General features: G+C 37.6%; 2 protein-coding genes across 15 annotated transcripts in view; one reads left to right on the top strand and one right to left on the bottom strand.

Moving 5' to 3' along the window:
* The window catches only part of DNAH7 (dynein axonemal heavy chain 7), a 105,199-nt gene extending 92,620 nt beyond the window's left edge, over positions 1–12,579 (top strand). For all 4 annotated transcript variants that reach the window (XM_083842973.1, XM_083842974.1, XM_083842975.1 and 1 more), the window contains 10 exons: positions 69–230; positions 1,511–1,711; positions 2,763–2,924; positions 4,467–4,652; positions 5,391–5,528; positions 6,274–6,504; positions 7,368–7,520; positions 9,448–9,625; positions 10,882–10,985; positions 11,377–12,579. In XM_083842973.1, the coding sequence (XP_083699099.1) occupies positions 69–230; positions 1,511–1,711; positions 2,763–2,924; positions 4,467–4,652; positions 5,391–5,528; positions 6,274–6,504; positions 7,368–7,520; positions 9,448–9,625; positions 10,882–10,985; positions 11,377–11,583 (1,722 nt within the window). In that variant the 3' untranslated portion in view covers positions 11,584–12,579. The remainder of the gene's footprint in view (positions 1–68; positions 231–1,510; positions 1,712–2,762; positions 2,925–4,466; positions 4,653–5,390; positions 5,529–6,273; positions 6,505–7,367; positions 7,521–9,447; positions 9,626–10,881; positions 10,986–11,376) is intronic.
* Positions 11,790–16,781, bottom strand: part of SLC39A10 (solute carrier family 39 member 10) — a 120,234-nt gene continuing 115,242 nt past the window's right edge. For all 11 annotated transcript variants that reach the window (XM_083843034.1, XM_083843032.1, XM_083843028.1 and 8 more), the window contains one exon: positions 11,790–14,959. In XM_083843034.1, coding sequence (XP_083699160.1) covers positions 14,801–14,959 — 159 coding nt within the window. In that variant the 3' untranslated portion in view covers positions 11,790–14,800. The remainder of the gene's footprint in view (positions 14,960–16,781) is intronic.

Below are 16,781 nucleotides of genomic sequence, written 5' to 3'. Positions count from 1 at the left end.
CACCAGAAAGTGAGTGGTATTTATGCAATAGCATTCTTACTTATAATGTGCTATATATATATATGCAGGGATACAGTGACACAAAGCTTAGTTCTCTGTCACTTGGTCAAGGCCAAGGCCCAATAGCCGTGAAAATGATAGAGAAGGCTGTAAAGGAGGGAACGTGGATAGTTCTGCAAAACTGCCATCTAGCAAGCTCATGGATGCCAACACTGGAAAGAGTCTGTGAGGTAAAAATAAGTATTCTTATAACTAGTTTTGGAGGCATGTCTGATCCATCTAGGCAGATGAAAAGCCAGCCTAGAATCATAGAATATCCTGAGTTGGAAGGGACCCACAAGGATCACGGAGTCCAGCTCCTGGGTCCACACAAGCCTACCCTAAAATTAGACTATGTGTCTGAGAGCGTTGGCCAAATGCTTCATAAACTCCGTAAGGCTCAGGGCCATGCCCACTTCCCTGGGCAGCCTGTCCCAGTGCCCGACCACCCTCGGTGCAGAACCTTTCCCTAACACCCAGCCTGACCCTCCCCTGTCCCAGCTCCATGCTGTTCCCTCGGGTCCTGTCGCTGTCCCCAGAGAGCAGAGCTCAGCACCTGCCCCTCCGCTCCCCTCGTGAGGGAGCTGCAGGCTGCCATGAGGCCTCCCCTCAGCCTGCTGTGCTCTGGGCTGAACAAACCAAGAGACCTCAGCCGCTCCTCAGCCATCTTCCCCTGCAGACCCTTCACCATCTTTGTAGCCCTCCTTTGGATACTCTCTAACAGTTTGATGTCCCTTCTATACTGTTGTGCCCAAAACTGCACACAATACTTGAGGTGAGGCCTCACCAGCTTAACATACTTCGTGACAATTCCCATTATATAAGGGGAATCATCGCATATTGGTTCTGTCTATCTCCGTCTGCCTACCGGAGAAGGGAGTGTTCACAAACACTATGGATCTTGTGAATTCCTTGAATGGTAAATGCCAGCCACTACAGCAGTTTCTTTAGGCCAAGAGCTTTCTTTATATGTTGCTGCAAAAGAGCAGTATGCTAAAGAATTGTACACTTGAACATCTAGAGGTTTCCGAAGACGTAGTAGAGTACATTTCTTGCTTTTCATATTCTCTTGACTTAATAATTTTCTGATGTTAATAATTTTTTTCATATTATTACTATAGCCCTTTCCAGAAGAGCTATACAACAGTAAATATGCAAACTATACATTCCATTGTTCTTGCAGTGCAAAGCCTGCACTCATTTTTGTTCATATATTCCATAATCATACACAGGGAGAACAAATTTTAGCTCAAAATACTGATGCCTTGAAAAAAAATGCTCTGGATGTAGAATGCAAGTTATAATTGTGAATCTCACTATAATCACATACTAGCATTTAAGAAATTAAACTTTGGACTTGGGTATTTTCCACCAAAAAACAGTAATTTAAAAAAAATGCTTTAGTAATAACACTTAAGCTGTATATTCAACTATCATGTTTTCTGATTTTTTTTAAATGTGTTTATTGTAGGAGCTACACCCTGATACAACACATCCAGATTTCCGAATTTGGCTCACCAGTTACCCATCTCCCACTTTTCCTGTGGCTGTACTGCAGAATGGAGTGAAAATGACTAATGAAGCACCAAAAGGTTTACGGGCTAATATAATTCGTTCATACCTGATGGACCCAATATCTGATCCTAACTTTTTCAACAGCTGCAAAAAAACGGTTAGAATGTATTGGTGATGTTTCTTTGTAAAGCAGTCAAAGACAACTCTGACGATTCTGTATATATGCTCTAAAAAAAAAAAAAAAAAAAAAAGTACCGAATTAAATAGTTGTCCTTTGCTATAATGAAACTGGTTTTGCCTAATGAGAGTAGTGAAGTAAATTTCATTTTTATTTTACTGCTCACCACCTACTTCTTCAATAGAGTTTTTTTGTGGCATGGTATTAAGGTTATGTCTCTCTAACACACACACACACACAAAAATTATTTGCTATTACATAGCTGCTGCAAGGTTGTGGCGTCTTGTATTCATTTAAGGAATGCTCTTTTAGCAAGTGATTAGTCCAAAAAGGCAAAATGAGGTCCACTGTTTAATTGAGAGGGCCATGTGATTGCACTACATGGTTTATAAAATTCGTAAGTAAATGTCTTTCCTACGTCCCTTTTTAAGTAGGACTCAGAAACCACTGCTTTCATAATTAACTTTCTGTGTGCACGCGTATTTGGCCAGAAATATTTTACTTTTTTTTTTTAAAATATATAATAAATAGCACAGTTCTTTTAATTGAGGTCATCTACTTTGCTAAATATTCTCAACTGAAAACAAACCAAACCAAAGCTTCCTAGCTGAAGGTTTCTTTAAAGGCCTGAAATCTTTCTTGATAACGAGAAAAAAATGCAAGAATAGTGTGTGAACTATGTTTTAAGGTGTAAAGGTGTAAAAAAAATTCAAAGGTCTTATATACATAGTTGTGGGTGAATGTTATATATCTTACGTACACATGGGTATATAGCTTTAAAAATAAAATTGATTTGAGGGTTCACACTGGTTTAAAAGAAAATTTAAAAACCAATGCTTTAAACAATCTGATGACTTTTTGCTGAAGGCCTTTTTTTTTGGTGTCAAGAAATGCTACCCATGAGTCACAAATGGTATGTTACTGGAGCAGGAGTTCCTGGGTTTTGAGCGAGTCAGGACATGAGGAAAAAATGAAACTGTTAAAATGTTTGAAACAGACAATTATTCATGTTGTTGTGTTTGGTTTTAAGGCTGAGTTTAAGACATTGCTGTATGGCCTCTGCTTCTTCCACGCACTGGTGCAAGAAAGGCGGAAATTTGGGCCACTGGGTTGGAACATTCCATACGAGTTCAATGAGACTGATCTGCGCATCAGTGTGCAGCAGCTGCACATCTTCCTTGACCAGTACAAGGTACGGAACCCTCCCACAGCCTTGATTGTGCCCTTCCATGCATGTTCTAGGAATGTTCATGCATGTGCCAGTGCAGCTCAGTGTTGCCATGGCAACAGTTTTAGTAGGGCCCAGTGATTTAGAAACTCAAGCCTATTTGCAGTAGTGCCAATACTGTTCCTTTTAAGTGGTTAGTGTACCATGAGCAGTGTATAACTAATGTGGGAAACTTGCAGATGGCAGTTTAGAATTTCTCCCATGCAAAACACAGCAGACTATGTTCCATGTTGTTGCCTTATTCATTGGAATTGTATCCTGTCTCTAGACAGAAGCTGGGGGATTCAGCTCATGGAGCTTTTGTTGCAAGCTGTAAAATATCATACTAAACGAATCCCTGTGATTTACTCGGTGATAGAACTAATTCTAGATGCTGGACTGTTGCAAATTAATAATGAACTTGATCTGTTTAAATTTGGCACATGACTTTTCCTTCCTTGTTTGTTGAGCCAGGCAGCGTTTCATACAATATTCTCTGGAATTTGCTAGCAAGACCTGATACTTCTTTGTGTTTCAGCTTCCTAAGCAAACTGCTATAGCTAGTACCCTTTAAATAATGGCTGCGGGTGTTATTGTCAAACCACTGTCAGCCTGGAGTGTTTTTGGTTATCGGTGTGGTTAATAGGTAACTTGTGATACAGAATGAGAAAATGTTATGAAGTCATGGGTGTTCCCTTTCCTTGGGGGGAGGGCGGGGGAGGGAGGGGGAGCAAAGTGTATGGGGGGGCTGGGGGGATGACCTCCTCTTGTATGATAGTTTATGAGCAAATGCATTGACAAGCAGAAAGGGAAGCAATTTGCTCCCAGAAAGATTACTGACTTGGTTGTAGCGACCAGATTTCTCTGTACTTTCTTCAGCTGGTTTATTTTATCCCATTCCTTATCATACCACTAGCTCTTGGCCCTTAATTTCTGTAAAGAATTTTTCTTATAACCCATAAATTGTTCCTTTCATGCTCCTAAGAAGCCATCTGCTCCCAAGCTCAGGACTTTATTATTTTTTTAAATTTTTCTCAAAAATAAAAGAAGACAAAAACCCATTTCTCTGTATTAGCACAGAAGGCTTGCTGGAAAGGATGTGTCCCTGTTTGTTGTTCGTTGTGGTCTTGAAGAATAGGAGTATAGCATAGCCGTGGCCCTCTGACAGCATCCCTATTTATTTTATACATACATATAGCCAAGCAAGTACAGACTGTTCTGGAAAAGCTCTTCATAAACCCATTCCCAGGGATTCCCATTTCCATTCATGTGGAAAATTTTGGTGCTGTTGTTCTTCACAAAAAGCCCCACTGTTTGATTTGATGGCTTATTAAAGTAGTTGAAGATCAGGAGATCAATAGTACCAGTATGAACTAACAGAGGCAAATAGCAATTTGTAAAGTTCCCTCTGAGATTTCTGGATGACTTGCAAATAAATTACAGGCATACCAATATGGCTGTCTAGGTAAGTGCTAGGCTGTGGCTCAGAGAATTCTCTTGCCGTTTTTTTTTTTTTTTTTTTTTTAGGAGGTGCCATATGATGCCCTTCGCTATATGACTGGAGAATGTAACTACGGTGGCAGAGTCACTGATGACTGGGATCGGCGTACGCTCCGTAGTGTTCTGAACATGTTCTTCTCATCGGAAATCATTGCAAACACAGATTATAAATTTGATTCAAGTGGCCTTTATTTTGCTCCTCCCGAAGGAGATGTAAGTATCTGAGAAAATTGGAATTACAAACTTTAAAAAAAAAAAATCTTTTGCTCACATTGACAAGTGCTTCAGTGCTTACTGCTGTCATTGTTCACTTGTGCGGCAAAATCCCCCATTCTATTAGTTGCTTCAGTGACTTTTAAGTAACATAACATAACACAATGTTAACATAACGTAACATTAAAAAAAATACAAAAGAAAATCCCAAACTACTACTAATTTGACTCTGTGCTGTATGAGACAGCACACTTGGGGGACAGTGAGAAACCTAGCGTGCTACACTTAAAGCCACTAAAAAGTAGGTGTAAGAGAATGAGCTGTTCGTATCTTCTGGTGATAGAAAGGACCTAGGTATCAGCTTATCACACAGTAGAGTTATGTCAAATATCAGCAAAATGCCTACATAGACAGCTCGCAAGCAGTGGGCCCAGAAAAGGTCTAGAGGTTCTTGCACTAAGCATTTTATTTTTAAGAGAATTTCCAACAGCTGTCAAAATTAAAAAAAAAAAAAAAACATTTAAGCAAAGCCAATCTTGATTTCAGAGTAAGAGAACGGACCAAAGGAATTTGCGAGGTGCAGACAGATCCTGCGTACATCCTTTTATATCTTTTAGTTTAGACAATATACAGTAGAAAAGTTTGTAGTGGTTTTGAAATACAGCTTGTGGCCTCTCATGAGCTGTGTGGCCATGTCTACATCCTAAGTCTAGAGCCTTTTTTTTTTTTTTTTTCCAGTACCAAAGCTATATTGAATATACAAAGACACTTCCACTGAATCCTTCCCCAGAGATATTTGGAATGAATGCAAATGCTGATATCACTAAGGATCAGTCAGAAACACAACTGTTATTTGATAACATTCTTCTTACACAGGTATGTAAAGAGACTCAAAACCACACGCCATCTTAGCATAACCTTTTCCTCTTTCTACATGTTAGTATGTTCAGATTTTTTTTGTCCTTTCATTTTTTACTGTGCCCTATTGTTTTGTAATGTCATCCTAGTGAAATCGTTATTCCACTTAAAAAAACTGTTAAGGCTTTTTTTTTTTTTCCCTGCCTGTCTTCCAAAGGAAGCACAGCTTCTGTGATTGCACAGTCAATTTACATTACTTCCACTCCCCCACCATCTTTTAAAATTTTTCAAAATTCTTAGCCAGTTTCAGTCCAGTTTGTAAGCCAGGTACAATCTAGATATTATAGTTCCTGTAAGCCTCATGAAGAGCTGAATATAGAGGGCAAGAGATCACAACAAGGGATAGTGAGACTACTTGGCACTACTCTGTCATTTGACAGCAGTGGGCCAGCCGATGGCACTCACAGCTTCTTCAGAGATGCAGGCAGAAAGGTTCGTTTACAGTGGAGGCAAGATTTTGGTAACCAAAATTAAAAGGTTAAAAACCTGTAGGAAACCAGACTTTGACAGTCGTATGCTAATAACTTCTTGCAATAACACAGGAAGTTATGAAACAAATTCATTTCCATCACAGGGGAACCGAGTTAGAACTGTAACAATCTTATAAACATTGCCTTCAGAACAGCTCTATTTTCCTGTATTTCAAGTACTCACTCCCAAGTTCTCTTTTCCAAAATAAACCTAAATTTTTGTCTCTCTTTAGTCTCAGGTGTCTGGTAGTGGTGCAAAATCCACTGAGGATGTTGTTCATGAAGTGACAGGTGACATCCTGAGCAAACTTCCTTCAGACTTTGACATTGAAGCAGCAATGAGAAAATATCCAACCACTTACACTCAAAGCATGAATACTGTGCTTGTCCAAGAGATGGGACGCTTTAACAAGCTACTGCAGACAATACGTGACTCCTGTGGTAACATCCAGAAAGCAATAAAGGTGAGACATACATTTAAGGGCACGTAATTAGACCCTAGGCTTGATCTCTGAGCTATCAGTACAAGTACCTTAGAGAACTGACCCTGAAGTCTGATTCAGGTCACTCAGACACTAGAAGTCTGGATTCCAACACGATTTATTGATCTGTATCTTTTTGTGCCTTAGTAACGTAAAAGACAGAAGCACCTCACAATTTCTTTACAGATAAAGGCAAATCTCAACACCTCAACCGGAACCCTCAACAGTAATAATTTACTGTCTGAAGTCAGCATTTGTTCTCAGTGGGAACTGAAAGCTACAGCTGTGTAAAATACAGGGTGGGGAGCAGGGAAAAGTCAGTTTGGATTTTTTTTTTTTTTAAATCTATCCTATCTTACCTTGAGGGTGATTTTTTTTTTTTTAATAAAAACAGAAAAAATCCACCACCCCTCTCCCTCATAAAGCCAAACCACAAGCTGAAAAGTCAGCCAATTTAAAAAACTTGCAGCAATGTTGCAGTTTTGAGGACACTTTAAATAATACTATAAAAGCATTTACATTTAGTAATAACTCAGAAATTTACACTCAGTAATCACTCATATTTCTGAGGCAGGATGATGAATGGCGATTTCCCATTCTGGGCAGTTTTTTTCCAAAATGCTCTATCGGCCTTCTTCCTGACCAGTCTAGTGACTGACTACTAGCTCTGACCACAGTAACTTTTGAACGAAATTCATTACATCCATTCTTCATGTTTTCAGTGTTGTTCCTGACTTAGCTAGAAGTTGGTAACATCTGTTAGACAAAGAGCTATGTTTAACTGTTAAAGCAACTTCTCTTGAGACACAGTATTCTCCTATCGTCCCATCCCAAATTTATGTTAGGGGCTAGTCGTGATGTCTGCTGAACTGGAAGAAGTGGTAAACAGCATTTTGAAAGCCAAAATTCCAGGCCTGTGGATGAGTAAGTCCTACCCAAGCCTCAAGCCTCTGGGCAGCTACGTGAATGACTTCCTCAGTAGACTGAAGTTCCTACAGGTAAGCACATCCCATGTATGCCAATTTGTTCAACATCACTTAATGTTTTGATCTCGTGTTGTCAGGAGGAATCTCCACAAGTGAACGCACACATGAATAACACTGACATGTAATGTTCAGTTCATTTGTGCACCTGTTTTGGTTAGTTGCTTGTTCATCACAGCATCTAGTGAAGCACTGTTATCTTGCCACATACCTTACACCACATAAAGAGAGGTGCAGTGCATCAGTATTACTGTATGACAGACACCAAAATTGGCCTTCTGAAGTGAATTTACTAAGGGCATCTTAAACTGCACATAGATCTTTGTGGTGGTAGGGAAGTTAAATAAATAAAATAGAACTTTGGGAGAGGCTGTTGAGTTCCTTTTCCAAATAGCAAGTTTATATCAGTACAGTGTTGTAACATGAAATCTTTTATTTATGTTGAAGTCAAGTAATAGCTTTCAGTAGATAGACAACAAGAGAAGAAAGCTGGATGAGTGAGTGAGAATCAGTGGGGTCCCTTCACTGGTAAGACTACAAATTCCCCTAACTGACTTTAAGTATCTAATATAGAGACTGAGCACTATTCTGTGCCTTAGTGACCTCCATCAACTGAAGACAATTGATGTTTATCACCTAATAAGACCATGAGACCATAAACACTAATGTATGCCTTTGAGGTAGAAGACTAAACTGACAGTTCAACCCCCCCAAGATAAAATGTGCAACTTGTTCCAAGCTCCTTCCTCTGTATCTGCAAAAAGAACGGGTCTCGAGATAGACAAAAGATCCAGAAACAAAAATAATTAAAAAGTAAATAATAAACCCATCTGGTTTCAGTTATAGTAACATACTCACAAATTCTGCATTTACAGAGAACCTCTGTTTTGTGTTTTTTGGACCCTGTCACCACACCTCAGTAACTTCCACTTTAATGCATAGCATGTCTGATTGCAGTACTTATAAAGAATAAAAGTGACATTTCTTGAACAGAACCCAGACCAGAAATTAAACTTGTATGAAGGAGAAACTGCCATTATCTATAAGGATTTTGTTTATTTCTTTGAATGGAAACTAACTAGAAAGACAAGTACTGTGGTAACCATTATAATTCTCTGCAGTAATGTAATTGTAATGCAATTTTTTTTAATCTGACATTGTAAACATGAGTTTTGAACAACAACTGTTCTGAAGTTATGTGTACAACAACCAGAAAAATGTCTTCTTGCATGAAGTATTCACCATTGATATAGACCTCACTTATATTACACTTAAATGCAATGAAATCCAGCATTCAAAAATTTTTATACACAAGTTTCCATGGTGTAAGTGGGGGGGGGACACACCCCCTCTATCCCCCAGAAACAAAGTTTAATTAGGCCACTCCATTTTTTTTCCTCATAAGGAACTCACCCACCCTCATCTTCAACTTGCTGCACATGCAAGTGCATGTGCACACACACACACAGCATGCAACATGGGCGCTGGAAGGGAAATCCAACGAAGAAAAGCAAAGCCTGAAAAAAAAAAAAAAACCTGCCACCTGCATGAGGAAACAAAGATCATCATGCTGAACAGCCTCTGATACCAAGAGAGAAAGGGTGACTTGAACACACATTTGATGAGCTTACATAGATGATGCATAATTAACAGACTAATTCATTCACATTAGCTAAGAACTTCCAGGCAGTAGGTGAGGTGGTGTTTTGTCCTCTTTGGTCTTAAAATACAACAACAAAAAAAAGCCGTAAGCTAGTGACATTTTAACAACTTGGTGGAAAACACATAGCAGCCATCCAAGCATACCACTGCAGAAACTATTTTGGCTGTTATTTCACAGTTATTTGAGTTCCTAAATACTACAAGAGATTAAAGCAGCCCCCCCCCCCCCCCCCCCCCCCCCCCCCCCCCTTTTCTCCTCCTCTCTCTTTTGCTACTGCAGTTGTGGTATGAAAACGGTATGCCACCCGTCTTCTGGATTTCAGGATTCTTCTTCACTCAAGCATTCTTAACAGGCGCCCAGCAGAACTATGCCAGAAAATACACTATTCCAATAGACCTACTAGAATTTGACTATGAAGTGCTGGAAGATAAGGAATATGAAATCCCTCCTGAAGATGGTAAGTAAATACATAACATTTATTTGCCTATGCTGATGCATTCGTAAGTTAACATTAATTTGCAGACTCAGAGTTATGCAATTAAGTTAATGAACTGTTAGAAAACATACACAACTGCGTTGGTCTCAAAATACTATGCACGCCAGCCTTTAAATACTGCTGAGATTAGTGCACTCCCTGGATTATCCCACAGATGAAAAGTAACACCCAGAGAACACTGCTTATCCCTAACTTCCCAAAACAGATCACTTTTAAACAGTGTTTGGCTTGCCTGTTCTTTTTATTTCAACCCCAATAACACATCTGAAGATGCTTACTTCCCTGAGTGAAAACAAACCCTTCGCTGTTGGCTGTGCTTGTTTAGCTATCCCTAGAAAAACAGCTTACAGATACATGATCAAGATGCTCAACAGCAAACTAGTTTTTTCTTAAACTATTATATATTGCCTGACATTCCATTTGCAGATACTTTTGTTAGACTGCCCTTCCTCAGAAAAAGGAAGGATTAAACTGAACAGTTCTTAGTACTCTTTTTAATATTTTTTTGAGGATCAGTTTGACTGGTAGTTGTGTGAGAAGGGTTTAGCAGTTTGACTGGGAGACCACCATCCAGTCAGTTTTCAGCTTTTTTTGTTGTTGTTGGGGCAGGTTTATTTTTTGTACTTAAGAGTTACGGTTTTCAAGTCTACACAACACAAAGGTGCGAGTCTTTAAAAGACTTGCTTTTTTTAAACTCTCTTAATGAACTGTTTTAAAGATGTAACATTTAAATGGTTATATAACCTTTAAATGGTTAATTGCCAAATGGCAATGTGAAACAAGCAATGAAAATTAATAGTAACTGGGGAAAGAGTCTGTATGGTCAAATCTCCTAGTTTAGAAACACTAAAGTTTATAATATGTAGTACAAACAGAAAACTTTGTAATGACAACTGTGAAAATAGTGTCCTGTACTTTGAATTTTTACTTTTTACTTCCCTCAACATTTTAGTAAAGACTAGATACACCATGATACTGCTAGACATTGCAACTTTATAAAGCTTTATAGAATTATAATAATAAATAATAAATTGTAATGCTGTAAAAAATTGTGTTATACTCAAAGTTATTTGATTATTTGGAACACAACAAAAATTGACAAAAAGGCCACACAGAACCAACAGACAGTTAGCAAAGTGTGTTGCACTAGCTGCTGCTCTCACCTAGAAACCTCTTCCAGTTTTTGCTTAATACATTACCTTTTACAACTGATTCAGGGGTCTACATTCAGGGACTGTTCTTGGATGGAGCACGCTGGAACAGAGAAACTAAGAAGCTAGGAGAATCCCTTCCGAAAATCCTCTATGACACAGTACCTGTGGTGAGTATCTTTCATTTGATGACATTTTATATTATTAGATATGAACAAATATTGTAGAATAATGTGGAACCTAAGTTCCAGCCTTGAAGGGAGCAACAGGGTAATTCTTAAAAATAACTGAATTGAAAATGCTTTGTGTTGAAAAGCAAATTTAAGTATCTAAGAGGAACTGAGAATCCTCTACTAATAATGATGGCAACAGGAGGTCCGGTGTTGCAGATTTTGGGAGAGGAAGCAATCTGCTAAGAAAGAGTAATCAAGAAACAGGTTTTCAAAGGCTACCTGTAAGAAAACAAACACCACTGACAAAAATATTGTGGCAAGCCAAGAGTGTTTCTCAACTTTTTTTTTTTTTTTTAACTGAAGTGAAAAGGCTTATTCTTTGCTGCAGATATGGCTAAAGCCCTGTAAGAGAGCAGACATTCCACAGCGACCCAGTTACGTGGCCCCATTGTACAATACCAGCGAGAGAAGAGGTGTCTTGTCAACTACTGGTCATTCCACCAACTTTGTAATTGCAATGACCCTCCCTTCAGATAAACCACAAGAACACTGGATCAGACGGGGGGTGGCATTATTATGTCAGCTTAATTCATAAACCTACCACAATCTATGGAGGTGCATTTCCAGATCACTTATGAGGGATACATGTCCATTCTGAAATGCCATTTCCAAAGAGAAATCAAAATATGAAAGGAGGATATATATCTTTACAATGTTGCATTTGTGCATTTCATGAGAATTGAAGCAAAATACTAAAATATAAAGGTGCACAATAAAATCTTATACAAGCCAACAAGAATATCTGCTCCTTGAATAATTTTATTTTTTGAAGGCTCCTTATTTGTAAGGAACATACATAAAATGAACACAACACTGTTGACAATGAACAAAACAGCATTTGATCTTTTTCCAGCTTTATAAAATTTTTAAAAATGATTTATTTATAACAAAAAAACTGATAGCTCGGCTGTATCTTATAGGACCATAATCATATTTGAAACCATAGACTCAGTTGTTACCTGGAGGGGAAAAAATAAAAACAAGAATCACACTGCATCTAGCAACTACAATATTTTCTAAGCATAATCACAGCGGATTGAGTGCAATGTGATCTACATCAAAATTCATATGGGATGTCACACAGTGACAGCATTGTAATATACAAGTAACATGCCCTCCAACAAATACAAGTTAAATGAGACTCTGGATCCAAGCAGAATGGAATGTTGAAGCCAAGTAGAAATGTAGTGGAATTCAGATTGTCTGTAACATGACTTAAAAGTGTACATTAGAATGATTTAGAATTCAGTACTGGTGGAAACCTATAGAAGTCACAGCTGTTACACTGCTCTTCATAAGTTGTAATAAATACTAGAAAATAAAAGAAAAAAAACCTATTTAATGAAAAATGCAGTACCTGCCTTCAAGGACCAAGTTTTTCCCTTGTCTGAAGATGGTGTTGGAAGGAAGTTTATTATATTCCCTAGAGAGGCAGTGTATTAAGCTAAAACCATACTCCAACTAATACAAAAGTAAATATTCTACCTGAAATACAGAAAATTTCATTTGTAAAAGTATTAAAAGAAATAAACTTAAAAAAAATGATTAGACAATATCAGTTCAACCACATGACCCCTTATACTTGACAGAAATTAACAGAAAATTAAAATTAAGGGTCAGTTCAATACATAAACAACACAGGTTGCTTAAGTTAAGATTCTCAGAAGTTATCCAGTGACTTAAGTCTCTTTGAAAATAGTACTCAGGGACCTAACGTGGGCACTAGGAAAAAAGTGTCACCCAGGATCTTTACATTGCAGAAGTTCAGCAAACTGAAGCTAACATCAGTGTTTGTGCTAATTAGGGTCCAATAGTAAATATGTTTAAAGAAGAAAAACAAAGAAACCTGAGTTCTGAGCATCAAATGGCTGCATACCTGAACTCTGGGCTTTTGGCTTCTTCACTGAAGAAACTGCACTCTTCTTTGAAATGGACCCTTAATACTGTTTCTTGATACTGCATTAGGAAGAAATACTGGCAAGAACCAACCCAATACCTTTAAAATATACAAGCTGCTCTTGGTAAAAACTAAATTGACCCATGAAGCTTCAAAAAGTAACAGGCCACAAGAAACACACAAACTTGAAATGGAATGAAGATACCAACTGGTGCTCTTTAAAGGCGTTAGGATCAGTATGTTTTTAGCAGCTACACTGGCACCAAGCAGACTGAAACAAAACTTACGGCACAGTCAAAATACAGCATACCTGGCATATACAAAGACGACGACGAACTGTGTGTTCCAGAAAAGGCTACTACCATGCTTAGGACTGGTACTACAGAATCAACTTGCACTCCTCACAAACTCACTGATTTGCTTTGTGTTTTCTTCAAGGAGATGGGTACAAGAAGAACTAACTCATGTCTGGCAATATAAGCATCTCAGCAAAATCCTATCTAAGACATCTGATCCCGGCAAATTAAGGCCCAAATTTTCAGTCTGTCCTTCCAAATGACACGTACAACAGATCTATCACATCTGCTTTTTAATAATCTAATTTAAATACCCAAATTGAAAAAAAAATATCACAGAAATGAACTCCTTTATGCTGGAAGTAAAAAGCTTCTTTCTTACTCTCTACTGTGAGATGGCTGGTGCTACCATGTCTGATATTGAGGCATTGTAGAAACAGATTTTGATCTGGTATTATAGTATTGCAAATAACCCACCAGTACTACATACACAGACCATAATTTAACTTTTGTGCCCAGGTTCAGTAACTAGCATCTTGCACTTTGGACTTTCTTTTTTAACATAAAGAGGAGAAAACATTCCAAAATAACCGTTAAAAAACGGAAAAATTCCCATATGGATTCTCTGTTAAAAGGGAGTTCGCACACATTCACAGCCACAATTCTTCAGTAGTTTATGCTGCAAGTGGCACACAATACATGTTTAGCATCTGTAGAAGAGAACCAGGAATAGCTCTATAACTCCAACATCAGGGATTTCCCCAAGCTAGTACTAATTCTATTGCATTTTGCATTTTCTTACTAATATCAAGGGACAAACATCAAATAAATCTTAGTCAGGAAAACATCATCAAACTGATCCTTGACAGAACATAGCACTTTGCAGCGTATATTGCAACAGCCTGCCTTCTTACACATGAAGTTTTTATAAACGAGGGAGTGCAATTTAAGGTGTACTCTTAAAAATTTAAGCATTGTTTAGATTTGGACTTGTTTTTTTAAATTTAAAACAGCACAGTGGTTTCCAGTTAACTACCGTTGTTAAGATTTAATACTTAAAGTCACCACTATGCAGACGAATCAACACAGAAATGAATTAACAGATGCATATATATGCACAAATCGATATACGCATATATATGCCCATTGCTTAAGACTTGTGTGGTACTAAAAGCTTAGTCAGGTTCCTTGTAGGTATGAATTTCAGCTGTAACATTTTCCAGGTCGTGCTCAAATATAGCATGAAATGGTATTTTCCCAAGTGTGTAGATCCTGTATGTTTCTTATTTAGCAAGTAGCGCACCCAACCGAGCATTTATTTCTCTTATTTAGTATTTCCAAATTATCAGTCACTTGAGTTTAGAAGACACATTGAGCAATCTCATCTGATTTGAATTAGAAAAAAGCAGGAGTTAATCTACATGGAAATGAATATATTGTACTTGTGTAAGTAGTGCAAGCCACTGCTTTTCCTCTGAGCAATGTGCATACAGTGAAACAGTGCAGACTCAAAGCCATACAGTAATATTATTGTCTCCACAGTGATTACCAGAATTAGGTCAAAACTGGATGTCAAGCACAATTTTATCTTCATAGAGGGCAATCACCAGCATGATGGCAAATCCAAGAAGCAGGCCTAGATTCTGAAGAATGAACTGTCCCACGGGACAATAGCCATGCTCTTCATTATCTCCATCTCCATGAAGCATTTCTGGAAGCTAAAATGAAAAACAATTCTGAAAAAGTTATTTCATCTTTATTTCATTTCACCACAGATAAATTTACAGGACAATATTGATCAAGAATAAACACTCCAGGATTTAGTTATAAAAACAATCCACCAGGACAGTTAAAACTACACCCAGTCATTACATTTTTTAAAAACATGATCTCAGACACATCATGTATTTACTACGCAAACTCAAAATGCCTTTCCTTTGGACATTTTTTGAGCTTCTCCTGGATCACACATCTATTTGAACTTTAAGTTTCTCAGGACAAGGACCAGGTCAGTATTCTCTGAGCTCCGCTCTTTCAAGTTTGTTTAGTCAGTTAAAACTAGCCACGCTCAAATAAACATAATAAAAGTTGTTACTATTGCTACAGTTATTACATTGCTATAAACATACCTTTTACAGTGACTTAACTGATTAACTCAGCCATTTATTTGTCACGTTACACGCTTACACAGTCACATATATTACCTCTTAAGTATGGGAATAATAGGGATCAATCTGTACGCTATGGCTAAATCAAAAGAAAATTAGGTAGATATATTAAAAAAAATCTGAAAGCTCTTCCGGTTTCTCACCTATGAAGAAAAGTCAAATAGTACTGACAAAAGGACCAACAGCAGACTTGGAAGACTTAGAAATAAATCTTATGAAGTGTTTTACAAAACCACTCAAAGACGACAAAAATAACAAAATGTTGTGTGAATAAATTAATTCAGGAAAGCATGAGGTAAACAAAGAAATTAATTTAAGGCATACTTAATATAGAAAAACATTATACAGAACAGAAGCTTCAGGTAGTTCACAGCACAAGTCTCTACTATTGCTCTTCATTAAATAGGCTGTAACTGTTTTGGTTATTCCAAGTACTTGAATACTGTGCAACAGACAATGACAAATTATCAGAGCATCGTATCAGCTAAAGAGATAAATATATTACCTATCTAGTCTTCCATTACTGTATTTTGAAAAGCTGACAAATTGACCCATTGAGAACTTAAATATATATATATATATATATATATATAAACTGGTATGAAAAGGTTCATCACTTGTAGATTACACATTTCACTTTATAAGCTTTATATTGATATGACCAATTTCAGGGAACATACAGTCTGGTCCTGTCAATATAAAAAAAACCCACCCTCTAGAAGTTGAAAGGTTATAGCTTCAGCCCTAGAGATATCAGAAATTAAAAACATGATATATTTATTTGCCAGTAAGATGAAGTGATTCAAGTTGGACTAGGAAGGAATTTAGGAAAATCCAATGTACCCACTCAAACCAAAACGGCAGTGTCACGAGGGAAGACCTTATGATTGTTTTTCTGATAGTTATCACCACATGAAGTTATTGTAGAGGTCATGGAAAGCCTGAAGGTTTGAAAATGTCCCTGCTTCAGGTTCTACTGAAGAACAGCATCTTTTACTTTGTGTTAGAAAACACATAATTAGAGAAATTGCAGGACAATCAGATGCAAGAATACCAGAAGGTCCATTCTCAATGGGCTGGTATAAGGAATGGATAAAAAAACCACAACCTTGGTGGACCTCTGTTAAGCTAGGGAAGGACTAAACTCTGAAAACAAGGTTTTTGACAGGTAAGCAGATTATTGAAACATCAATACAAAAATGTGGTGCAGTTTCAATTGTGTCACACAGAGGCTTTCCTGCTCTTGTTTAGAGTCAGACCGTAAGTCCTTGATTATTTGGATGCTACAATGACCAAGGAAAAGAACAATAAAAGAATAAAAGTACTGCCTTTCTTTGCTGTCTTCAGTCAGGGTACATATAGGAAAAAAATA

The sequence above is a fragment of the Anser anser genome (assembly GCF_964211835.1).
Source record: "Anser anser genome assembly, chromosome: 6".
In the NCBI taxonomy this organism is placed as follows: Eukaryota; Metazoa; Chordata; class Aves; order Anseriformes; family Anatidae; genus Anser; species Anser anser.
Note: the sequence above shows the minus strand (reverse complement) of the source record. Positions and strands in the feature narration are given on the sequence as shown.